The sequence below is a fragment of the Python bivittatus genome, unplaced genomic scaffold (assembly GCF_059951505.1).
Source record: "Python bivittatus isolate LINGU-HERP-01145 unplaced genomic scaffold, Pbiv_v1 ctg000590_np1212, whole genome shotgun sequence".
Taxonomy (NCBI): domain Eukaryota; kingdom Metazoa; phylum Chordata; class Lepidosauria; order Squamata; family Pythonidae; genus Python; species Python bivittatus.
The window spans coordinates 24,181,003-24,207,703 of NW_028277086.1; the positions used below are offsets into that span (position 1 = coordinate 24,181,003).

Here is a 26,701-nt window from a genome sequence, read left to right on the forward strand (position 1 = left end):
CTGCCTAAGCTCTTAAGAATTACACTGTTTTCTTTTCCCTTGTCTTACACAGTTACTTTCTCAAAACCTTGCCTACCTTGTAAGGTTACTCTATACTAGAGCTGATCCAAAAGCCTAGTTTCCTCATTTCTAACAGTTTAAGAAAAATGTTCTTAACATCAGTATTTGGAACAAGAGGATGATAGGTTTTAAAGATTGCCTGAGTTTTCTTTCCCAAACAAATTTTAACAAGAACCAGCTGCTTGATTTTTCTTTTTATATACTAATGACAAAGGACAACAGATGAAACTAACTCACTTCACTGAAAAGATATTAGTTACTCATTGATTGGAAAGTAAAGGGGTTTAAATCGTCTAGCACTATATAGTTATAATGGATCAGCTAAAAGCATATGCTAAAACAGATGAGAAAAACTGGAGGATGATATAAATGCCTATATTCAACTGAGCTCTTCTGTTTGCTCTAAAAATTGAAGGCACGAATGGATATTTCTAATAGCTGGAAGCTAATAAAAAATCACATTTGTGAAATAGAATATATTTAAATATTGTGATCCATTCAGTCTGGCGCTACTCATTTATTTGTTCCAGTTGCAAGCTCTCTTGAGAAAGGCAGTTTCACTGCAAACATTTTTATGCATCAGTGACTTTACCATTAAAAATACAGTCCAACAATAAAATCTGAAATTTGAATTCAGGAAAGTAAAGGCAAGACAACTTTTTAAAGACTCTAATGGATGTTTCCAGTAATTGTTTTTATTGAAATCTACTAAAAAGTTATTTGTTCTTGGATTGTATCATGTGGTTTTGAAAAAGCCATTTTCCCCCTTTCAATGCAAACATATTTTGAGAACTTAAAAGTTAATTCCTATGTTCATATCTGTATGTGCAAGATCACCACCTCTCCCCAAAATGCCGAACATATAGGGCCAGGACTCAATACCTTTCATTATGACTAGAACCAAGCCAAAAAGATACATTTACATGTATGGTAGATGTCACAAATAGCTAAGGCAATGAATAATGTAACATAAAATATGGATTTATCAATTCTATTCCATTTATAAAGGTGGCAATTTAAACTGCTCAGTTTTGTCATTAATACAATAAATAACAAAATTAGATGGAAAAATATAAACAAAAGCTAGAATAGTTACTTCTTTGGACACAGAAAGAGAAGGCCATCCCCCTTTTTAAGGCTGCAGATAGGAATTTTCCACCCAGATAAATTTATAAAGAATATCCATTTAGGAAAGTGGTGCAATTACACATGTCTTTGCATTTCAATACTTTAACTTTTTAGACAAATATGACTCTTAGTGTATAGTAAACAGCAAAGAAAGCTTTAGTGGTACAAAACCTAAGTGCTGGAAATGATCATATACATATTACTGGTGTACTAAGGACAGAGCTATCTGATTGTTCTTTTTTCCTTTTATATATCTACGCTGTGAAGAACACTGACATTTTCTAAAATGTGTCAGCTTAAACAATCACATATGTGATGGAAAGTCAAATGGAGTTCAAGTGGAATATATATAAGATATTTAAACAGAGAAGCACATAGGATATTAATGTTCATTTGCAAATGCCTCAGATGTAGATATGAACTTGAGGAAAACATTAAGCAACAGTTCAATTATAGTTATACTATCTGTTTATGAAGTGATAAAAACTAGTCTGATATTATAAGGCAAGTGACATTCATGAAGCCTTGAGTTTGATATTAAAAGTATTCAAAATGTAATTGCTAAGAAAACTTCTTAAATTTACCTGCCATTTCCAAATAAGTGCATTATATGGTATAAATAAAGTTCAGAGATCACTCATGCAACATTAGGAAGTGATCTGGGATGTAAGCAAGTTTACACACCAGTAGTGACGCTTTGAAAGGAGTTGATGCTGCACTGCCAGTATAATTAAGTATATAGCATGCAGGCTTTTCTCCACCTCTATCTCTATTTACAATTCTTATTACATGGTTTTCTTCAATAGTGACCATGGCAACCAAACAATACAGGTACATTTTTTGCTTTGTAATACTTAACATGTCCATAAGACCAAACTTTAAATCAGACTATAACACATGTGACTCCACAAATTTACTAAGTCACTACTGTTTGTCTAAATACAACACTAAAACCAAGACAAGTAGAAATAGGTTTGGTACAAGGCAGGACTGTGATGTTTTTACAAGCCAGTCTGACTGAATATTAGGTCAAGGTTCACAAAAGTAGAATTTCAGGTTTATAACATAAGCCAAAGAGGGTTTTTTTTTGTTTTTTGCACTTTTCCATTTAGTTATCTAACCTTCTAATTATTTATTGCCCTTTGAACTGTGCAAAATATATTAGCTATTTGATGCAAAATGGTATTCAATTTCTAATACTTCTGGATAGGCTTAAGATACTTATGGCTTTAACTTGGACTTTTAACATCAATATTCCAGGCATGTGTTTCAACAGATATATCACTACCCAAGAGGAAGATAATTAGATATGATATCAAGACATTTACCAACTGTTAAAAAATACATCCCCTTCCTTTCCTGAAGGAAAGACACAATAGCTACTTTGTAGATATAAAAGTCAACAGCCCTATTCAAGTTCAGTTTTATAACCAGGTTATCACTCAAAGTTTTCTAAAGCAACTTAGATACATACCTACATTGGAATTTACATGTGATAAATGCAAGATTTTTGCCCTGCAGGACATTGCACTGATGCATATGAAGATTTACTTCCACCAAGTAATCCCAAATTACAAGCCATTGTTCAAGCAAACAGACTAATTAGTGCAAAGTTGTTTTGTTCTCCTGGTAGTTTAAATTAGATAAGTAACATTTTGACCATTGTCCAAGGTTTTTCCAAATAATATTTGCTCCAGTTATAATTCCAATGACCAGATGATAATCAAGTATTTTACTATGATGGACTCAATACTGGTCATTTTTCATTTTGTTCTGTGAAGAGTTTTGTTTGCCATTTCAATTCAGAATTCTTCATTTTGACATGCACCAACAACATGGGAATTGAACTGTACCACTATAATTGTGATATCATCCCTGTACATCCGAGCCAACTCTTCTGGAAGACTGAGCATCTTAGAGAGCCGTTCATGATCAACAGTGCCAAACTCATTATTTCCTACGGCATGACGTATCAAATGAGTAGCAGCATTCTGATCTTCAAAGGCTGAAGAGACACGGGCTCTCCTTTCAGTAAGAAGACCATGCATCTGTCCCAATGTTACCTTGTAGCCGCCAACAGCTATTGGCTCCTGATGATGAACGCCTGTTAGATACTCACCTACAATTCTAACTACATCCTGCCTGTGCATTGTTTCCCACAAACCATCTGTTGCCAGTATCAGGAATTTGTCCTGAGGTCTTAATTTGTGGTGTATCACTTCTGGCTCAGCTGTGAGATATGGAGGAGTGTGATAGTTTGGTGGAATGAATTTTGTATATTCATTATCATTGAGTTGATCTGGGCCTGATTCTATTACTCTCTTCTGAAGGTCAATGCTCCACTTAAATTTGACATCACCGAAAGCTCGGAAAGGCATCAGTAAGCCTAACAGCCGATCTTGTTTGACAACACTCTTTTCTTCGGACTTTGGATGTTCCATTTTAAGTCGTTCAATTTCACTTTCATTGTGTGAATTATGATCATGAGACAAAGCAACAGCAGTCCAAGAGCCATCCTCTTCTTGGACACCAAGCATGGCCCTACTATCACCAGTATTGGCAACATGCAAATCAACACCATCTACATGAGCCACGCAGGCAGTTGCACCAGAGAAAGCTACACGCAATACTAAATAGTTAAGGAAAGAATTTGGATCTCCAACTTGAGCTTCCAAAGAAATGTCATTGTCAAGCCTCTTAAATGCATTAATTAAAGCTTCTTTGACATCCATTGTTTCTCCAGTGTTAAGATCTATGAGTTCTTGCCAGTAAGTTCGTAAGCTGTTAAAATATAATTTGGAGGCTTCTTTACTGAAATAGTCATTGGGGTGTTTATGCCACTGTAAGATGGGCAACAGGGCTCTACCACTCTCAACAGCATTTTCTATTTCAAGTAAAGTTTCGTGGGGCAACAAAGAAACAGCTATATAATAAAACAGTCTCTCGCTGACAGCCTGGGCACAGGCACATCCTGCATGGCCATCAAAGACACCCAGGAGCATCCCTCTTGTCTGTAAGCAAGTTGCTGCACTTCTTCGATCCTCTATGGGAGCATTGGCAGGCAGCTGGTTGCTGTCAAAGCCAAGAACAGAACTTACATTTTTGCCATCAAACTCTGGCACTTTGAAACTGTATTCATTTGCTTTGAGGATGCTGTTGACTTGTGGAGGGGTGAGGTAAAATCGCTGTGGTGTGGAGACATAGCTTCTTGCCTGAATAAATTGACTGAAGTTTTCCTTTGGTCTGCAGAGCGTTGCAAGCTTCTTCTGAGGAACATACCTCAAGTGTTTGTGAGTTAAGGGAGGGGACAAGCAACACAGATGCTTGTGGTGACAGTAACATGCAGTGCTGTATATCCTGCTAATCTCACAGTTGCGAATTAATGGGAGCAGTAACTGAGCTGGTGCTGGCATGGCATCAGAGAACAATGGCAGCCTGGAGCTCTTAACTGGAATTGCTGGAAGGAAACATAAGACAATGTAAGCTTAGCATGGCCTTTTTATAAAAAAGTATATATATCATATAATGGACACACCACCCACACACTTTTATTTAAATACCATTTAAACATGTACAGCTTTGCTGACTCAGCAGTTAATTGCAGGAAGCAGGAGTATTTTCAATTAATAATGTAAGTCTAAATATCCCAATTCACCCTATTATACTAGTAGAGAATGATAAGTAGAATTATCTAACTTTATTGAAACTTCAAGTTGGGAGACTGAAAATCATCTTAAAAGCTGAAGCACTGAAACAATCACAACTGAAGTCCTGTCCTTGAAAAGACTCTCAGTGTCTATAAATGTAATAAGGATTTGGTTTGCCATATCAAGGAAGTTGCCACATTTGTTATTTGTATTAATTATTGCATTCTGTTTTCTACTATATAATCTCCCTCAAAATTTACAAACTTAAGAGCACCAGGTATCTAAAATCTTTGCATTACCTACCAGTAAGTCCTGCTAAGTTCAGCAACATTTGCAAGTGACCACAGGATATTTACTGTATATAACAACAATTGTGAACAGTGGACTACAGTCTGGAACCACAAAACTTATAGAAGATTCTTTTAAAACATTACTTAAACTCATTTAATGGTCTTCAAGCAGATCACAAAAATAACTACAACTAGTCCTTAACTTACGACCACAATAGGGACCAGAAAATTTGTCATTAAGTGGTGCAATTGTTAAGCAAGGCATGTGACCACACCCAATTTTATGACATTTTTGCAGCGGTCATTAAGCGAATCACCACAGTCATTAAGTGAATCATGCAGTTCCCTGTTGATTTTGCTTGTTGGAAGCCAGCTGGGAAGGTCACAAATGGCTATCTTGTGACCCTGGGGATGCTACATCATACATACATGCTGGTTGCCAAGTGCCTGAATTTTGATCACGTGACAACAGGGATGCTGTAACAGATGTAAGTGTGAGGACTGGTCGTAAGTCACCTTTTTCAGCACTGTCGTAACTTCAAATAGTTGTAAGTCGAGGACTACCTGTACAGTCAACATTTTGCATTACCATTTTCAGCAACCATCTACTGTTACACGGTTAATGGTCTACAACAGCAGCAGCAACTTCTGAATTAATATGGAGTATATTATTGTATGATGGAACTAATATCTAGCCCAGAGATTCCCAAACTTCCTTGCTTCGGAGCACCCTTAGTGTAATTTTCTCATGACGCCCCAAGCAGTTCCCACACATGTGCCACAGCACCCTAGAAAAATTAGGACTATTCCATTTAAGTAGTAAAATATCCCACAGCAGCCCTGTGAATTTGCTGTAGTGCCCCCAGGTGCCATGGCACACAGTTTGGGAGCCACCGATCTACTCCAAGCTTTCAACTCTGACAAACTGCAGCTTTTCAAGAGGAACTGCAGCAAACTCTCCTACTAGTATTGCTTTAAAATATTTTCTTACTCTTACTTTATCTTCCATAGTTCCACAGAAATATTTGTTATTTTGCAAGGTTTGGTAGAGAAAGCAGAATTGAGGGTATTATTAAAGGAAAGAAAGCTGTCTAATTTGTGTTTTTCAGTCATACTGGATTTCAAAAAAATATTCAAATATCTTGATCTGAGCAGTCTCTATTCTATTTCTTGTTTCTGTATTCCTATATTTTTGGTTGCTCATACTTTGCTCAGTGTTTTGCTTACCTGTCTGCCTTTCTCAAGTTTCAGAGATACTTTTTGCTACCTTAACCTTTAATAGCCATAATGTGAAAAAAGGACACACAAGATGGATCCACTGTTCCTGTTTTATTTTGTTTCTCTCCCAATCATATCCTTTATGGGACTTGTACAGTGCCAATAGTATATGCTACTGCTGAGAGCCTGTTTGGGGTGAAGCAGAGGTAGCTTGCTCCAATGCACAATTCAAATATGTATAGTACCTTTTCAAATTCTGGAAATTTCTAGTTTTAATAGATGAAAGACAGGAATAAACCAAGTCAGACTGCTCTAGAAAGTGCCAACAACTGTCCGACCTCAGGTCCTTTCATTTCCTCAGTTATTTTGATTCTTTACTGTCATGTTTCCAGACCATCTTATTAATTTTAAGTAGCTGATGACTCGCGAATATCAAAAAACCAGTTCGAAAGCTATATATATATATATATATATATATATATATATATATATACATACATACACATACAGTCACTTATCGTGGTTATCATGATCAACATAATAAGTTTCAGGTAAACATGAAAGAAAGACTCAGCACTGTATCAGATACAAGATCCCTACTGGGGCTGGGGGGAGGAGGCAAGGGGAATGGGTCAATGACACGCCCAATTTATGCCCATAACTAAAGCAAACTAAAATTAATTAACCCCATCTGAAGGCATTCCAAAAACAGGAACGAAGGTAGTAACAATATAATTTATTATCTCATGTTTATATTATTATATTCTAGATACTTGGGATGCTTGTCAGTAGTGCATTTGTACCAATTAGTACCTTTATTCAACCCATATTCAACACATGTATAGCGGCTTGGTACACACATCCTAAGTCAGAATTTTTTTTAAACCATCATCAGTTGAATAAACCATAATGGCTAAGTCCACACATATGAAATCATAAAACATGTTTTAGAAAGCACCATACTGAGTTCATGCATTTAAGCCCAAACTAAACAAGTTACATTATTGTTTAATGTGCTGTGTGAATCTGTTTTTACTGTACATTGAAGCTCACTTCTGTTAAATTGAAACCCAAGGGAAGTTTATTTGTAAGAGTATAAACTAGAATACCAATTTAGGCTTAAAAAAGCATTAAAAAGACAATACTTACAGCAGCCTTTTCAAACTTGGTGTTCTCCAGAAATGTTAGACTACAATTCCTAGAATTCACAGCCAACAATTCCAGAGGATCCCTACAGTAATGCTTATTTAATACACTCCCTCATTAACCCATTCCCCACCCCCAAAATTCTATTACTCAGGTAATAGGAGCACAAAAAATACCTACCAATTCTCCTGGGCCCAGGACACACACACATTCTCCTGTCACAACAAGAAGCCGCCAACATCCACAAAGCAGTAGCCCAGGAATAGCAAGGCACAGGAGAGATTATTAAAGGAGGAGGAGGAAGTCTCCAACATTGAAGGGGGACAGAAAAAAACACAGAAATACAAGCAGTTTGTTTGTAGTGACAAGCATTAAGCAGCAACTTGCAGCATAGCCATTTCTTATCAGCAGGATCTAAGCCTTCTACAGCCCAACACACAGCAGATCTCCATCACTCTTGCTGTACAACATAGCATCCAGCTCACACAAGACTCATCTGCTATCAGCCAGCTCTGAAGAGCAACAGGCATATACATTGTTTTGAAATAAGGCTGGGGGAATATTTTAAACTGCTAAGCACCAGCTTCAATTATTTGAAGCCACCATCAAACTATATACAGCTGCTCTGCACAGAGCAATATAAAGTTTTCACTTTGGTATTTTCTACAAACCAAGATGCTCAGGATTTTTCCAGCTTTACTGACCTAAAAGAGATTAGTAAACAACAGACATACATGACATATTCTGACCAGACTGACATTTAAATCAAAGCAACTCATCCATATTAAACAAGTATTGAGCAGCACTGAAAATTACAAGTATGCCTTAATCGTCCTGAACACACATGAACATCACAGACAGAAAGAGAATGGAGCTTCTTAGGTGAAGAACAGTTTACCGCTACCTCTTCAACAGTTTGGTGTTTTCAAGAGTGCCTTCTTACATATCCCAAATTGCCTTACTTGAATATTGGGGTGATCAAGCCATGGAATTATGATCAATTCAGTTACAAGACATATATCCTATTCTTCTCCAAGGTTCTACAAAGTCCTTGTCAATTCATGAGACAGATGGGGACAATCACAAACCTGGCATGACCTCATCAGCTGTTTAGCTGCAAAGATAGTTTGTTCCTAGTATGAGGGCATTCTAACAGGGAATTAACTATATCTTTCCCAGGATTCTGTCAATGCTGTTAATTATTCTCCACATGGCAGCAAGTGGTTTAAGGAAAAAAAGGCTGCACAAATAAGTTCTTCTGGATACAAGGCAGGGGGAAATAAACTATGATTAGTTTATGTAATTATTTGCCAGTCAGATTAAAAGCTTTTTAAATTATCTATTATACTAGAAGTATCTCTGAAAAGCAGGACATTTTTAAAGTATTTATCAGGAGAACTTCTAAAAACATAGTGACATCTTAAGTTTTTTTTCTTGTCATGAATGCAAAATAACAAAGCTAAAAAGCAACGTATGTCTCCTACTTCAATATTATTAATGATACAGATGTATATAGCCCCAGCAGATGGCAACAGCTGGCTGCCTATGTTTGGGTTTGGAAGGTTAGGAAAGAATTGGGCCAGATTAATACTGGGATGGGTGAACTCTATGGAATACCCAAGCTATAGAGAGATGGGAGATTAACAACAACAACAAATATACAGAAAGCAATATCAAAGAGTTCACACAATATTGCAAGAAAACTACATGGAGCCATGCTCAACTTGAAGGAGGCTTTTTAATATGTGCTTACATTTTTATATGTATATATACATACATACATACACACACACACACACACTCTTACATACAGTCATAGTTAATGGAGCCACTGCTCAGAGCTGTAACACTCAAGAAAGATGGCCCATCTTGCTCAAAACTGCCTGCACTGACAGGCTGGAGCTTTCCAGTCCTACTCTAAGGAAATCACATGGATGTGTCCACGAAGTCACTAGGAGCCGAGCTTGACTCAAAGGTTACTTTTCCATTACCCAGAGATGCCAAGCACTGAATCAAGGCAAAACTCTGGTCCTGGTTTTGGTGGGTCTTGAAAAGTCACCTTCAAGTCGAACTGAGGACGCGTGTTCTGCCCAGGACTACAGCGCCTTTCCTTCAGGGGCTCCCTTGGAGACGCGTGAACTTGAGTCTCTCGCTGAGGCTACGCCCGCTCAACAAGCGTCCTCCTGCAGGGACCGCGGGCGCCTTCTGCATACTGCCCCGCGGGAGAGGGAGACCTCTGCCCCGGTCTCCTCCTACGCCCCTCCGCCGGGACGAGCGACGCTCGGCCTTCATCCTCGCCCAGGGGAGCGGGAGGCGGCTGCACTACAGCCTCGGCGGCAGCATCACTGCCTCCGCCCAGGCTGCGCGCACTTCTCCGCCTCAGGCCCGAAAAGCCGGAGCCGAGAGGTCCCCAGGCTCTTCTCCGCTCACATCCCCGACTGCAGCGGCCGCTATCCAAGACCACCCGCGGCCGCTCCAGCCCAGGGCTGGCTCTAACCCCGAGGTACTGACCTGGCCCGATCTGGGGAGAGGGAGGTGGCAGGACCCGGCGAGGACAGCGGGTAACAGGAGAGCGAGCGAGCGATGCGGCCGCCGTCCCGCCCTTCCGCGCCCACCGCAGACGGAGGACCTCGGCCTCTCTCGCGCTCTCCCCCTCCCCTCCCACCCAGAACCCCGAGTGGCCGGCAGCGGGCACGCGCCTGCCTCGGCTCCTCGCAGCAGCCACAACCCAGCGGACGCAGAGCGCGCGACGGATTGCCCGGGTCGTGGGCGGTTTTTGTGACGCGACGCGGGATATATAGCCTCCGGTCGGCCGCCTTCGCGCCCATTGGCTGAAGACAGAAATGGGAGGGGAAAGAGGCCGGTCACGTGACTTACACGCTCGTTCGCCCCACACTCCCCGCCTTCGTTATTGTTGCTTTTTTTCCTTTCCTCCGTTTTTAATGCTGGGGCTCCGCGGAGGTGTCTTTCGCTCCTCGGCGGAGGGATCTCACGTCTGACGTCCCCCTCCGCTGATCGCCTGCCGCTGTTGGCTTTCTGAAGAGCGATGCATCTTGGTCAAACTGCCGTTGAGGACTCTTTTTCCTCCTTGGCCTCTTAGATCCTCCAGTCTGAAAAGGCGGGAGGCAGTTAAAAAAAAAAAAAAAAAGGGCGGGTTCGCCGGCGCTCTGCTTGGCTCGGATGAGGGCATTTTCTCCCAGATGGCCCGCCTTCTTCTAGCTTTGGGGCCTATCAGAGCACTTTGTCGAGGAGGGGCGGGGTTTGCGCTGTTTCTGGGGCGGGGCCGCAAGAAGTGTGGGTGAGAGGCGCATGCAAGGGAGAGCCGCAGGTTATGCTTTTCGCTGTCTCCTTCATATCGTATGTGGGTTCCACCAAATCATGTATTGCGGCTCTGCACTGCTTCCCTCTTTGCAAAAGTTGTAATTAAGTTCACACGATGACAGGGGTGCCTACACTTCCTTTGGACAAGAATCCCAGCGTTTATGGTCATCCGCGGCGTGTTTACGTAGGGCTTGTAGAATTAACTCGTGTCCTGCGTTTGCACGACAGACTGAATTGAAAACGAATCAAACTGAGTTTGCACGGCAGGCTGGGCTAAAACGTGGTTCGCTGGTTCTGGTTCGGGTCCTGACATAACCCCTAATATTTCGATGTAGCCTTTGCAAATACACTTTGGGTGTGAGCGGACCCAGGTCATCTATTTGCAACGAGTCTCCCTACAACTTAGGGGAGAAAAGGATTTGGGGAAGCAGTGGGACGAATGGAGAGAGACTGCAGTAGAATAATTAGGGGCAAATGCAGTGAGTCAATCTTACAATATTTCTGCAGTAGAGATTCTTATTACATGGCCAGTGAGGGTTGAAATTGAGGGAAAGTTGTTTATGACTTTGCTTTACAAAGGAAAACTCAAAAGAGCAAAACCAAGGAAAACGTTACAAAAATGCATATTCTAATAAAAATATCTAAAATCAAACAATATATGTAGATTTATTTTTAAAAAATTCATTTTCCGTATTTTTCACATAGATGTGAAAGGCTGTGGATTAAGTGGTACCATTTGTACAGTAAAAATTAAATGCCCAAAGAATGGACAAAAATGAGTTTTTGAAAAATAAATCTAAAGGACAGCTTTTTGAAATAAAGGACTGTCCTTTATAATAGAGGACATATGGTCATTGTACTTATATGTAGCATTTTCCTGGTATGCTCGATGCTGGGCAAGAATATAGAAGAAATATAACCTTTACTCTAGGGTTAAAGGGTCTGTAAGTTTCATTCAGTCTGGGGGACCTAATGGACACATCAAGTAGATTCAACAATTGAAGTAATTTATCGTTGCCTTCTGGGATTATTTTTTACCTTTCCAGTCTAGATTTCAGTCCTGAAATTTCCAGGAGATCTTCTAGCCAAGCACTAACCAGGTCTGATTCTGTTTATTGGGGGAATAAGAACTACATTAACCCACATTCTGGACCACCAGATCAATAATATGGGCACATATGGTTAAAATAAAGTCGGTGCCATGTTGAAGAGTCACATCCTAGTTAAAATAAAGCCCTTCATCTGTTGAAGACTCTTATTCTCTTGTTCTTTGGCCCTAAATAACTTTGTAAAAAAGCAGCGAAGGGCCTGCAACAAATTTCTAAAGAATGCTCCATCATTTTTCTTTTTCTTTTTCCAATAATTTTATGAAAGATTATATAGATAAAATTAATACAACTACATAGTACAGAGATACATTAAAAAAATTAAGAAATGTAGAAAAAGGAAAAAGAAAAAAGAAAGAAAAATGTAGAAAAAGAAACCTCTCCTGTATCACCATAACCTTACAAAAAAAGATAAGAAGGGATAATGATCATCTCAGGGTTCCCTGAAACAAGTATAATCAACATTAACAACTATCTCTTAGAATATAACCAACACTTCTTCATTCCATACCTCACCCCATTCTCTATAAGTCCATCTCTAAACCCTCATCTCTCTGTATTAATCAGCAAAAGTCCAGTAAGGATGATCAGAAATAACAACATAAATATTACAAACTATATCTATTATACTTGATTTGAATCCTTCCTTTTATATTTTATTTCCATTTCCATTTAAACAGATCGCCCCATTTTCTCTCTTCAAATAATCAAATTCCAGTCCTAATCAAAAAACATTACCAAAAATAACCAACATTATCCAGTCCCAATTAAAAAAAAAAAACATTAAACATCACCAGAAATAGCAACCCATTATTTTAACCTTGATCAAATAAACCGATTTTGTATTCTTTCTTCTTTCTCTAAACAATCTTTAAATTCTTCAAAGAAAGTTCTAACATCTGCTTTCTCAGACTCTCTTTGTCTCTTCTCTCAAAGTTCTTGTCATCTTTGTCAGGCCATTTTTGTTATTCCAATATATAAAAAAATCCATTCTATGAATGCAATAGAAAAAAAATAATCCACATCGCTCTTCTGATTTATTATTTGTATATCTTTTTTTAATTTCTAAATCATCATCCAATTTCATTTGTAAACCCATTATTTCCATCCGTTTCTTATAGGCTGTAATTTTTAAATCCACCTGTAAGTCAATTTCAGTTTTATTTAGTAGGGCTTGGACCTCTTCAAGAACACCTTTTGATTCTGCTATAAAGTTAAATAAGAATGCTCCATAATTTTTCTGACAACAGGGAATTTGTCATCTTTCAAGGGATCCTGAGGTGATCATTATCCCTTCTTATCTTTCTTTGTAAGGTTGTGATGATAACATGGACAAGAAGAACTATATGCAACATCTTTCTTGATGGAAAAGCAGAGTGTTAAACAAACACATAAAGGGATAGCTTATTTGTTATTCTAAAGTTCTGCACATATGACATTTTCCTTCTATTAAGATTATAACTTCTCTGAGCACATGATAAAGGCAAAAAGGATAGAGTACCCTGGCTTGCTTGTTGTTGGTATAGACAGAAATAATCTACTTTGTAATAGTTTGTGTATATACTGCTGTCAGAAGCATGGTTTGGATTTAAGATCTGTAGTATGTCAATTCTCCATGACATGTTGCTTTGAACCCTTTTTTTTTTTTTAAATACAGAGAATTGGATACTTTCAAAATGTCTAATTATGTATCCCCATGATACAAGTATTGCTTAGATAATGCATGCATGAATGAATATTTTAAAAAACATAGTTTTCATTTAATCTTTGGCAGTTTGCAGACAGGCAGAGGTTGGAATAATGAGTTGCAGTCAAAAGGGATCAGTTAGTGTAGGTTGTCCTGGTCCCCACATACAAATCTCTCTGTTTTGGAGGAAAAGATAATGTGAATTCCATGCACTGAAGAACAATGACTGAGCTCTGAATTAATTTAAGGGACAATTGCCCCAATTTCAGAATTATAGGGATCACTGAAAAAGGATGAGGGTGTAACTTGCAGGAACTTGTATAGATATGGTAGAAATATGCTGTTTTTTAAAATGGAAATACCAGGCACTTGGTTCTTGGATCATTAAAGGCCTGCTTTTTCCCATAATAAGCTCCTGCCCATCCTTAAACTTCCTTTTCTTTTGTAGTTTAATTTAAATGTAGTGGTCAAAAAGGAGAGGGTGAAGGGTTTGTTTTTTTTTTAATTATGAAATACTACTGGGTTCCAAAAGCTGCTGTGCTGCAAAGGTTATGGGAATATTCTATTTAAAAACCTGTCCTACCCCAAGGGTCATCCAGAACTGGATAAGTGACGCTGAGAAAGATGGTTGGTTTTAGATTTCAGATTGCTGGACTGAGCCATTTCCATTGACCTACAATATGAAGAAGCAAATGCTTATTATTTTTTTTTTTTATGACCAGAAGTAGCAAAGTCTGAACTATTAAGATATCTAGTTAGATTGTGAAGTGATATGCTGGCTGCACAAAATTCTGTTGATTTATCCAGAAGAAAGCGCCACTTCTTAAAGAGACCCCGGGGGTGTTCAAAGAACTGGTGTTTCTGAAAATCTGAAAAAATCTGATCCATACCTCTTGGGATGCTATGCCAATTTTGCCATGCAATTCTTTGTGTGCATATTTAAATAATAAATCTGCTTAAAAACCACATTTTCTATGTAACTTCTACATAAATGGAGTGATGCAGGAAGAGAATAGCATGTATCAACACAGATGAAAATGACTGTAATGAAACAGGGTGATCCAGCCATCCCTACCTCAAGTGGGAAGGCATGAATGGGGAGTTTTCAACTGAAATGAATTGAATTGATCTGCATCTGAACTTCCAATAACATTGATTGTACTATCAACAGTTCAGCAAAATATTTTACAACTGAGCTACTGTGGCCTAGAGACTGGATAAAACCATGTGGTAAAATTAGGGTGTCTTGCACTGCATTTCAGTCTCTGTTCAGGCCTGAAGCTTGCTGGATGCTTTTCAGATAGTCATATTTTCTTAGTCTTATCAAATGGAATGAATTTCTACATATCATCTCAAACCTAAATTCTTACCCTCCCTTTCAAGTCCCAGGCACGCAGCTGACCTTCCCATTAGGTAGAGTGAGTTTGGCAGCCACTCTTGGCATCATGAAAAGATCCATTGCTAGCTAAGTTGTTGCTATTATTATTATTGGCTGGATTCAAACTTAGTTATAGTGAGAGTAGACCAACTAAAATTAATGGGACTGAAGTTAGTAATAATTAAGTCTCATTGTTTTCCATGGGTTTCTCTAGCTATGCATGACCCATTGCACTATTTTATTGTTGAGGTTGTTAACTGCTATAAGGAAGAGGTGCTTGTATGTGTGTATATAATGCCAACTTAACCTGGTTAGTCTTCGCTTGGATACTAGGTATTTTAATTGGAGGGGGGCACTTTTATTTCTCCAGAGGCAGCATGAAGTTTTGGGCTAATTCTATCCAAGCAGACTAGCAGCCTGAACTAGATGAAAGTTTGTACTTGCAAGCTGATTTCAGTTAACACCATTTAGAGCAAACATGGCAGCACTGTTCTTAGCCTGCACCAGCTTGGCTGCAGCAAGAATGAGGGAAAGGGAAGATGCTTAAAAATGATTTCTCAGTGTTCTGTGAGAGTCCCATTTCTTGTTTTATCCATTCTATTTTCCTTCCCAGCTTTTGTAACTACAGAATACTCATAACCTCATAACCTGGCAATTTCTCTACAGGTAGTCCTCACTTAATGACCACAATAAGGACTGGTAAATTGGTTGTTATGCAGGGTGGTCATTAAGCAAGTCACCATGTGATCAGACCCGATATTATGACCATTTTTATGACAGTCATTAAGCGAATCACTGTGGTTGTTAAGCGAATCACTTAGTCATTAAGCAAATCATGTGGTCATTAAACAAATCCAGCTTCCCTAATGGATGCTTTTTACCAGAATTTGCTTAATGGAAGCTGCTGTCCTTTTAATTTTATGCTTTTTGTATGTGTCTGCTGTGTACGTGTTTGTTGTGTGGAGGGATGCTCTGGACTGGCACTGCCCCATATAGAAGCTGGACTGCTTGGGTTTGTTTGGACTTTTTCAGCTGGAGGAATTTGAGCGACGGCAGCACTTATCATTTTGCAGTGCTTGCCACGCTTACCGCCTCGATTACATTTGCTCCATTTATAAACTTGGTGGCTCCTTTGAATTTGGTGGCGGTGTTTCTTGGGACTAGCTCAACTGCTGCTGCCATGGTTGCTGCTGGAGTTGCTATGTTTGCAGCATTTGCTGCATTTGCAACCTTGGCGGCTTTTTTGAATTTGGGAGCAGCGTTCTTGGACTGGCTTAGCTGGCTTGGCTGGAAGAGTCTGCTGCTGCTGGAGGGAGTTCTTTGTGCTGCTTTGGAGAACTGCCCAAGCAGTTTCTTTGGGGAGTGGACTGAGGAGCTGCTCCAACTGTGTCTTGGAGCTCTGGGGTGCTGTAGCCTTTTACCATCTGGCTATCATTAGCTCGTCATCTGGACGCTGGGGCTCTGAAGGTGTGGGTGGGGGCTAGGCAGGGTGGGGGGGGGGTTTGCAGTGGAATGGCAGACAGCTGTAGCCCCCACCTCCCCTGTGGAGGCCTTTCTGCTTCCCTTTGGCAGTCTTGAGAAGAAGAAGAAAAAAACATCATTACTCCCATTTAATGGTGAAGTGCCTGGGAGTTGGACTGTGGGCTTTCCATTGGATATTGAATGTTATTCCCCCTCTTTGCCTTTCTCTGGGTGAGAGCCAGAGGTGGGCTTGGTGGGAGGGTAAGCCCTACTTGACCTCTCAGCAGCTTTCAATACCATCGACCATGGTATCCTTCTGGATCGGCTCAGAGGATTTCTGTAATGCACTCTACATGGGGCTGCCCTTGAAGAGCATCCGGAAGCTTCAACTGGTGCAAAATGCAGCAGCACGGGCAGTTATGTGTGCCCCTAGGGCGGTACACGTTACACCTCTGCTTTTTGAGCTGCACTGGTTGCCAATTTGCTTCTGGGTCCAATTCAAGGTGCTGGTTTTGACCTTTAAAGCCCTTCATGGCATGGGGCCAGGTAACCTGAGGGACCGTCTCTCCCTGATTACATCTGCACATTCCATCAGATCTGGCAGAGAAGGCATGCTGTGGATTCTGTCTGCTAGAGAATTACATTTGGTGGTTCCCAGGAAGCAGGCCTTCTCTGCTGTGGCACCCCCCTTGTGGAATCTTCTCCCCCCAGAAGTGAGATTAGCTCCATCCCTCTTAACATTCCATAAGTCCCTCAACACCTGGTTATGTGATCAGGCTTGGGGCTTCCAGGGAACTGGAAGGACTTCCGGTTGAACTTCCAGGGAGATTTTACGATGGCTCCCTTATTAATTTTTATCCCCTCCTGTTTTGTGTATTTTTACAGTTTTTAATGTGTAATTGTTTTTATGTATTTATTTTTTAATTGTTGTACACCACCCAGAGTCACCTTGTGTGAAATGGGTGGCTGATGATAAATAAATAAATAAATAAATAAATAAATAAATAAATACCATTCAATTCACTTAACGACTATATGAATTACTTAATGACCATTGTAAAAAAGGTCGCAAATCACATGACCTTGGGGGGTGCGATGGTTTGTGACAGTCATAAGTACGAGTACAGGTTGTAAAGCACTTTTTCTGAGGCTATCGTAACTTTGAACCAACTTTGAACAAACGGTTGTTAAGCATGGGCTACTTGTATCATATTCTGCCTCTTGTTTCTGATGGAGCTCTTCATGATTTTAGGTACAGTTTCCTTCACATCTCCTACATGATTCTTCTAGACTGAGATTCCCCGAATTGTACCCAGGGCCTTTTTGAAGGCGAAGCATACATCAGTTCTTTGCATTGCAATGACTTTTTACCAGTATAATATATGACGACGACCAGTAAAGAGGTAATTAAGCTAGTTAGAAGGCAATTTGGTGGATTGTATTTCAGTCCAGATAGCAGAGTCACCCATTTTATCAAAAGTTATCAGGACACTTGAGTCTTGAGCCCCTATCTGCTATTCATATATTAATCATGAACAGAAAAGACACTTAACATTCCAAATGGCTTTGGTCTGTAAACACCTCCTAAGTGAATTTCACATTATCTTATTTACATTCCAATGTCCAGACAACGTAAGTTTGAGCAAGCAGGATATTGCAGGGGCCATTTGAGAAGTGGCTATAAGTAAAGGTTGGTTAATATTCCAAAGTATATTGCTGATTCAAAAGAGCATTTCAGATTAAAGGAACTGTGAGAAGGCAAGGAAAAATTGGGTCATTGTGACCTTGCTCTGAATACAAAAAGCATAAAGTTGTGAAGCTGCTTGCTCCTCAGGAGATCTTTTATTTTACTGCGGTCAGAATGTATCATTTTCAGAATGGCCTGGATCAATTACTTTTTAAAAATTTGAACTCAATATATGCCCCCTAAACAAAACAAAAAATATTGTTTACAGTACCAAACCATATTTCCTATAAAAAAAGCAACAAAATAGGGCAATTTAATCCCCAAACTCCAAAAGTATGATTTGCTTTGTAAGCATTGTATTCAAATGAATTCTATAAAAAGGTATACAGTATTAGTTTCCATGCTTTATTAAGTCAACCACATAAAAGAGGACTGAACTTTTATTTTTATTTATTTATTTATTTATTAAACGTAAATAGCCACTTATCTACCAGAAGAAACTCTAGGTGGTGAGCAAGAATCAAAACATAATATAATTAAAACCAAACCAAACCAAAAACATTTAAAACAATGTTGAGGCCCAATAAAACTTGCATCCATCAACCAAACCATCTTGAGCCCTCAAAGCTGCAGGTGGTCCTATTGCTTCCTTGACCATAACTGCTGTATTCTTGATAGGATTTCTTAATGTCATGTGCAATCACCTGCTTAAAAGAACCATGGATAGAATTAGCACACCCCCAGTTCAATTTTCTTTCTTTCATTGTCTTGTCAAGGAATGATGCTTTTGCATTAGATATCAGGCTTTGTCATAATTATTAACATTAGAGCTTTATTCTAGAAATTCTCATACTGAATGGAGCGATCCCCTAAATAAGGATGGTTAACATTACATTGCCCAAAATAATGCTCTTGAACTGTTTGTCAGTAGAAGGAAGGAAGAATTCAGATGGCCATCTGTACAACTGATCACATATGCACATGAACCCACAACTATCTGCTTTTTTTTTTTTTTTTTTGCCTATAAAGCTTGAGGAGTAAGGGATACATGTGGTTAGCGCAAGGCAAAACTAAACAGGAAAGATTTTATATCAAAGATGCTGAATTTGGAAATCAGCTCACATTTTTAGTAATTGTGCAGATGTATCTATTTTGTCATAATTTCATTTAATAACATAGTGAAGAGTGATTTAATGGTAGGAAAAGCAATCAGAGACAGAAAAGGAGTTGACCATCTTCTTTTTCTCTTCAGATGGCTTTTTGTAGATATAGACCCGTGCAGTACATGGGAATTATCCATATTTAGGCCAAGCTGCAGAACTTTCCTATGGTTTGGCAAGCCTCATACTCTGATCAGTGCAAGCATACCCTTCTCCATTTTCTGAGATCTCATCAGACATTGTCCACAACTTCAACAAAATGTGCACTTTTTTAAAATGGTGGCTGAAATATCAGGAAAACTAAACCATGCATGCAATACCAGATTTTACCCTTATATAGTATGTCAAAACCAATAATGGATTAATGTGTATATGTTTCTGTTGTCTGACTGGTCTTTAAGTTCAAAATTAAATATTTACTTGTTAATAGCCTACATGCCAGTGATCTTTTGCAATGTGTTCTGGATGGGTTATCTCCCTAGACATATAATAGTAAAACCTAGGTTGGGCAGACTTCTTTGATCAGAGTTGCGATAAAACGGACACAATTTGAGGCTGAACATCCCGGTGAAATAATGGACAAGCTATTTAATCAAGATTTTACTTCTGTTTCTGGAAAGGCCCTGTGAAAATCAGCAGGAAGGTGCTTTCCTTAGCCTCCATTTGCAATACAGTGGGGTGCTTTATGTGGTACTTTTTCAGCCATGTGCAGAAGTGTAGACAGGCTTTCTACCCGTGCAAAAATGGACATTGTGAAAGGATAGGCTTTGCATGGCATGGAGGAAGGAATGCCATCAACCCCTCACTTTAATTCCTTTGTAAACAGTCTCTCCTGCATATGCTAACAGAACTGGAAAAAGGCAGGGATTTACAGCCCATCTGAAGAGAGAGGGCTCCCCCCACCCCCTGTAGATTGGAGCTGGCTGGAGAGATCCTGAGTGATATACAGGTGGCCCTCGACTTATGATCACAATTGGGACTGGAAAATTGGTCATTAAGTGGTGTGGTTGTTAAGTGAGGCATTGCATGACACCTGATTTTGCAACCTTTTAACATGCTATTGTTAAACGAATCACTGCAGTTAAGTGAGACAACACATGACTGTGACTTGCAACCTTCTCTGCTTGCTTCCCCATTGACTCTGCTTGTCAGAAGCTAGCTGGGAAGATCACAAATGGTGATCATGTGACTGCAGGATGCTGCAACCGTTGTAAATGTGCAACGGTTGCCAAGCACCCAAATCATGATCACATAACTGTGGGGACACTGCAACAGTTGTAAGTGCGAGGACTGGTCGTAAGTCACTTTTTTCAGTGCCATCGTAACTTTGAACAGTTGCTAAATGAATGGTCGTAAGTCAAGGACTAACTTTGATTAAGGAGCTGAACATTTTTTTCCTTTAAGCTGTAGTTAAGTGCTGAGAAGCTAAGAAGCTAGTGGAAAAAACAGCACCCAACTGAGCTTGCCTAAACTGTTGTACCTGTAGCAGGCAGCGTCAAGGCCAGGAGGAGCCCAGGAGGAGTGAGACAACATACCTAGGGTAGTCCAGGGGCAACAGCCCTTTGAATAGCCTCACCAATGGACTTGTCATGGAAGGAAAAGAAGCAGCCTAACAGGTAAAGCCACCAACAAAGCCCTACTGTGGTAAATTGTGCAGCAGCTGACACTGCAGCAGACCATCATGGGGATGGTGGAGCCTATCAAGAGGCCTCCACTGAAGAGGCCTTAGAGGCAGTGATTCACCGAAGAGGTCCATTATCAGAGATTACTTGCTAGCTGCTTCACAGGCTCATACTGGCTAGGTGGCATCTTGGGAGAAGGTGGCATGTGGAGTAGGCCTTGGTGAAAGGATTGCCCAGGGAGTTGCTCCCAAGAGACCTGGTGAACTTAGTTAGTTAGCCTCAGCAGCCTTTAGCCAGTCCAAAGGCAAAGCTGCTAGAGGTATATAAAGCACCTACAGGAACCCTGATTGATAATTAAGGCAGAAGGTCTAGACCCTTAGATGGCAGCTTGGGGAGGTCATGATGCTACTATCCTATACCTATTTGTTCATAAACTGCCCAACTCATGAGACTTATTACCATCCTGAATGGAAACTCTGACAGATGCCATTCCCCAATTGTCCATTAAATTGAACTTTTACTCCAGTTTGGTGAAATGCAATAAATAGAAAAGTGGTAGTGATGCCAGAAGTTGAAACTATATATTTTCTGTTTGCATAGAATTTAAAGTAACATGGTAATGTTTCTTAGCAAGCTCAAGAAGCATATTCAGATAGAATGATGTCCTAAAATCAATAGAAGCCAACTTTATTGGCAAATTCCGCCATACTGAAATTTGTCTTAATGTTTTAATACATTTGGATTATAATTTACAGTGTTTGGATGAACCTTTAAAAAGCAAGCTTTTAAAGGATTTTAGAAACTTAGGTAGCAAAACAAAATGTTAATTAAGAACCTTAAGACCTTGCTGTAAGGGACTACAGTCTACCTAATTCAGCATTCTGGATTATTACCCACAAGTTACAAAGATGATGGCTTTCTCTTATTTGTTGTCCCTAGTGCCTGATAATAAGAGGCATTTCAACAAGTTAACTTTGTTGGGTTCCTGGTGTTCTTTGACATCCAAGTTTCTCCACTGTTGGAGTCAACTTGCCAAAGTCCACACCCCTGAAGGGAACCTCTCTCTGTCCCCTGGAATCTTCTGCCCCTACTGCTCTGCTGCTGCCTAGTCAGGCACTGATTGAAAATTTGCAATCAGTGACAAGCAAGCAGCAGCATCTTCCACTTTCTTTGTGTTTTCTCTTTAGGTAGCTGCACAGTGCAGAAGATAATCAAATGGAAACAGGACAGATGGGTCCTTTCAGATACTCAAATCTAAAACTGGCACTGGATCCAAGCTCCACTTAGCTCTCAAGTTTATCTCCAGCAAGTAAATCTAACCCTTCCACACTCTGTAAGTCATGGTCCTCTCCTTATCCTATGCTAATCAATTTTACAATTTAGTGAGTTTTCACATGAAGAAATGAGAGCTAGTTTGATGTAGTGGTAAAAGGCAGCATGGTAGAATCTGGGACACTCTGATTTCTAGTGCTGCCTTAGGCATGAAGCCAACCTTACAAAGTAACCAGACAGGGAACACAACCAGATAAGCTAATTCTACTTTATTGTGAGGCTACATTAACAGAATCTTGTAAGTCTTAAAGTTCATCTCTCCCCTGTATCCTTTACAACCCAAGAAACTAGGGAAGATCCCTTCTGAGACATTTACCAAGCCCACATTCCTGCTGTGGGCTAAGCTGCCTTTTATCTGACCGTTGCCTTGGCAGTGTCTCCCAAGGTCATTCCCACATGCCATTACAAGAAATATTTGGTTCTTTTAGTGCTCTTAATGAATTCTATAGTACAAAAGGGAGAAAAACTTCCCTAAGATTGGCTCAAAATATGCTTAGTGATATATGGCAGCCATCAATATGTGATTTCTTTATTGCACAAGGCTAGTTATGAGAGCCTCTAACTGTGACATGCTGCTTTGGTTGGTCAGGCCACTCTGTAGGACTGCTCACTTGATACCGACCCTTGACTCGGGCACTAAGAGGCTTGTCTGCTTCCATGTCTGCTTTGTTTAGTTAGATCAGCATATTTTTGCTTCTGTCAGCATTTGTTACTTTAGTGGAAGGTTAAACCCTGCATGCTTTTATTTAGGAGATTAGCAAAACTACCAGCTAAAGAACCCTAATTCCAGAATCCTTTGTTGACATATGAAGCAAAGCAGGAAATAATGCAAACATATTTGTTTATCAGAACCAGAGACACTACAGCTTTTCCTCTTTTCCAAGTTTTTATGCTTATTAATTTTGTGATTGGGTCGATCCTTTAATGATGCTGTGGGCTTTTGTACTTGTATAATAAAACAAAAAACAAAACACCTACTATCCATTCTTGAAGTTATCAAAACCTGAAACATTTAGGAATTGCTCCAACCCTCTTGTTTGGATTCAGTGGGAATGTAATTTACCCAATATACTCCTAAATTTACTAGATGTTCAGTAGTCCTTGAACTCATTCAAGAGAATTAATTACATTGAGTAGCTCTTGCACTCTTTAGACCCATACCCTTCAAGTGTTTTCTGCCAAAATACTTGAAAATACTGTCCAGTTCCTTTATTTTTTCCCATTATTTATTTAATTTATATACCATTTTACATAGTAAAATCATTAAAAGGTTTACAGAAATTTACAAAATTACAAAAACATTAAAAACAATATTAAAATAATTTACATATTCTAAATCAACTAGTTCACACGACTGTAGGATTATAAACCCATAAAGGTTACTTTAAACCACATGCAAAAATGTTCAACATAGCCATGACTGAGAAACATTACAGTACTGCGCATGAATTTGTATAAAATAATTTACAAAATTAATGCATTAATTTAATTTTGTAATATTGACAACAGAAATTTGTAGTATTTTATCAATGCTGTAAGGCATGCAATTCATTATGGACTATTATAAGTACCAAAGAATTTAATTCATACAAAAATAGATTTTCTAGTATGTCACATAACAAAAATAGTATATGTTAATATTTAAATAATACTGCAAATAGATTCTTCTTTTGCATAACTTTTTCCACAGCAACATTAGTGTCCAATAAAGAACCTTTTTTTCCTCACTTATATAAGGAATCTTTCATCCACTAATGTCTTGGATGCTAAATTCTTCTGTCCAACTGTACTACGAATGAACCTGAAAATCTAAAAACACAAACCAGCTTCAAATGATATGACACGAATTCAACCAAATATTCTTTGTGTAGCAACAAATGTCCATAGGCTGTTCTGCTAACTTAGATATTCTTTAATCTCATATAGGTTATTGTCTTAGTCAGGTATGATCAAACAACATTAAGCATAATTCAACGTTATCCAGTGAGCATGCAGGATCTAATTTTTTTCATTATCCAAATAATGAACCTAATGCAAGTTGCTTTTCCAAGCAATGTATCTCCAGCTGTTATGCACATCTAACTTCCCTTTTGAAAAAGGAACAGCAAACCATGTAACAGCTTGCTTTCAATAGCCAAAATTATTCATATTGTCTACACCAAGCCTGTTTATAGCTAGATCTTGATCATGACAAGTTAATATTGCAGTGCATGAGAAAAAGGGGGATAGCCACATCTATCTAATGTTGTGTTATCATATTCCTTTGGAGTTCTAAGAAATACATCAAAAGCAAAGTCTTAGCTTTAAGATCAGTCCCTTTAGAGGCTATATCTCTCAATTTACAGTGATCAGTCTTAAATATGCTATTTCAGGCTTTCAGAGTAGCAAGTTTTAATTTCTTTGGAAATGCTAGAGGTATCCTAACAGCCAAGCAAATTAATGCAACCACGTGACTTTGCTGTTTGAACAGTGCAGGTTTTATAAGCAAATGGGGGTTTACCAGATGATTCTGTACTAACTGCTGAATTCAGAGTACTTCCTGAAAATACCACACCAGATTAAGTTTGCTTAATGCTAAAAGCAGTTCATGAAATAACAATAGGCTATTGTATCTATAAAAATCCAGGCAACCACTTTGTTAGCATTAGTGGTGGCCTCAGTCAGATATAATTGTATTATATTTCTTTGGAGGTATAAAAGAACCTGGAAAAAATATAAGTTGGACTTTTATATAAGTTTTGAAAACACTATTTTCATGGGATCACCAAATCAGTGTTCAATAGTTCCTTTTGCTTTCCATTCCAGTGTGTTTTGCCTTTTCTCTTTAAACTGTGAAAGATGGCTTATTTTTAATTTTTATAGTATCTAGCAATTTATGGATATTAATAATCTTAATAAGGTATATTTCCCACATGAATACAAGCTATAAATAAATGATGGAATGCAACTCTACAGCACTCTCCATGTTATTCTAAGTTTACCTCTTGTTGTAAATATGTAAGAACAGCTGCTAAAACAAAACTCTGGGTAGCCATATCCACAATGGCAAAAAACAGCATATCAAAGATGAGAAGGGTAGTTTCATTGCCATAATAAAGAATATCACTGAAAGAATAACCTTCATCTGCAAAAATAAACAAATAAAAATTTAAAATTTAAAAATCTGCTGAATAACTTGAATTAAAAAACCAAGTAAAGATTATTTTATAAAATGAGAACTACTACCAGAACATTTTTCCAACTAGGTTCCATCTCTCATAATCTATAGCCAATTGGCTGTACTAGAGAATTGATTAAAAATACAAAGAACATGCAATGCCAAAGGAAACATTAATGATGTGTGCAGATTTGAAAAAGATAGTAATATAGTCCTTTTCTGATTAATGCACCAATCAAGTTATAACTAGGCTACAACCAGTGTAATGTGTTTAATATATCTGCAATTCTACCAGAGCTTAATACAGTTTCAAAGCCCTTCTCAAAAGTAAAATACTATTGAAAATATAAGCAGAAGCACTTGATTTCTAAAGTTTTATAGACTAAGTTCCTGTCTAGAACTTGGATGGGAGACCATCAGGAAATATCCAAGCTGCAAGATATATCAGGAGGCTGAAAACAGAAAACAGATCCTGGAAAAGGCAATGGCAAACCACTTCCAAATTGCATGTTGGAAGAATCAAGCCTGACGTGACTGTCCTTTTTGTAAAAGTTAAACTGTATTGAACCATTATTCACGATTAATGACCAAAAATTCCAAGACCCTTGAATGAAAAAGCGATCAATCTTTTCATCTTCTGCCAGTATAGACAGAAATGGAACCCGCTTGATTTCTGCACTAAGGCCGAAGGAAACTCCGTTTTCACACAATTAGCACTGAAATGAAGCAAAGTGGTTGATGAAGGACGTGCCACTTCATTTCATCTCTGCCTGTTCTTTTGGTAAAAAGAGTATGTTTTTACTAGTATTAAAAAAAAAAAAATCACCAGCCTTTATCTACATGTTGTTTGTAGAAGTGGAGGATCACTATCTTAATAGGCTATAACATTTTTGCAAGTTAGTATCTTTGGGACTTATTTAGATGGTTGCATTAAGGCTAACTTACAAAGTAGTTATATCCTGGGATCAGTTTTAGCTGCAGCAACTCAGGTAGTGAAGCTTGCCTGGCAAATTTTGACTGGCAAATGTCTTGGTTGTGCCTGTCAGATGGAGTGTGCTACAAAGCTCAAAACTCAGAAATTAACTAATTTTTGTCTGAACAAATATTACAGGATAGAGTTGTTCCTCTCTAATTGTTAAAAGTACTCTATGTCTTGACATCATGTTAAAAGAGAAAAAAGGGTGTGAAATGTGTGCCCAACTTTAAGGAACAGCTATTCAGAACAGTAAATTCTGTAAATTGTAAATAAAAGATGCAACAGAAGCAACTTGCTGAAGCTACATCGATTTTGAGGGGGTGAT

General features: G+C 38.7%; 2 protein-coding genes across 6 annotated transcripts in view; both read right to left on the reverse strand.

The window, feature by feature from the left end:
* Positions 1-733: 733 nt before the first annotated feature.
* Positions 734-10,588, reverse strand: PDP1 (pyruvate dehydrogenase phosphatase catalytic subunit 1). 5 transcript variants are annotated; one of them, XM_025172238.2, is made up of 3 exons: positions 10,001-10,255; positions 7,670-7,704; positions 734-4,645 (listed from the first exon to the last, which is right to left on the reverse strand). In XM_025172238.2, exons 2-3 carry the CDS (start codon positions 7,698-7,700, stop codon positions 2,991-2,993), a joined length of 1,686 nt encoding a protein of 561 aa, XP_025028006.1. In that variant the 5' UTR covers positions 7,701-7,704; positions 10,001-10,255; the 3' UTR covers positions 734-2,990. The 5 variants fall into 5 exon arrangements, with proteins under 5 accessions (XP_025028006.1, XP_007436813.1, XP_007436817.1 ...); XM_007436751.4 differs by lacking the exons at positions 7,670-7,704; positions 10,001-10,255 and adding an exon at positions 10,367-10,588; XM_007436755.4 differs by lacking the exon at positions 7,670-7,704.
* A 12,839-nt stretch (positions 10,589-23,427) lies between these two features.
* Positions 23,428-26,701, reverse strand: part of TMEM67 (transmembrane protein 67) — a 36,389-nt gene continuing 33,115 nt past the window's right edge. Inside the window, exons 27-28 of the mRNA XM_025172239.2 lie at positions 25,225-25,367; positions 23,428-24,052 (exon numbers count right to left, since the gene is read on the reverse strand). Of these exons, the coding sequence (XP_025028007.1) occupies positions 23,972-24,052; positions 25,225-25,367 (224 nt within the window). The 3' untranslated portion in view covers positions 23,428-23,971. The remainder of the gene's footprint in view (positions 24,053-25,224; positions 25,368-26,701) is intronic.

Coding starts and splice junctions, on each gene's coding strand:
- PDP1 (XM_007436754.4), bottom strand. CDS start 7,730: ATGTTGGCGGCTTCTTGTTGTGACAGGAGAATGTGTGTGTGTCCTGGG. Junction 4,646..7,669: donor TCCTGGGCCCAGGAGAATTG/GTAGGTATTTTT, acceptor GTTTCCTTCCAG/CAATTCCAGTTAAGAGCTCC.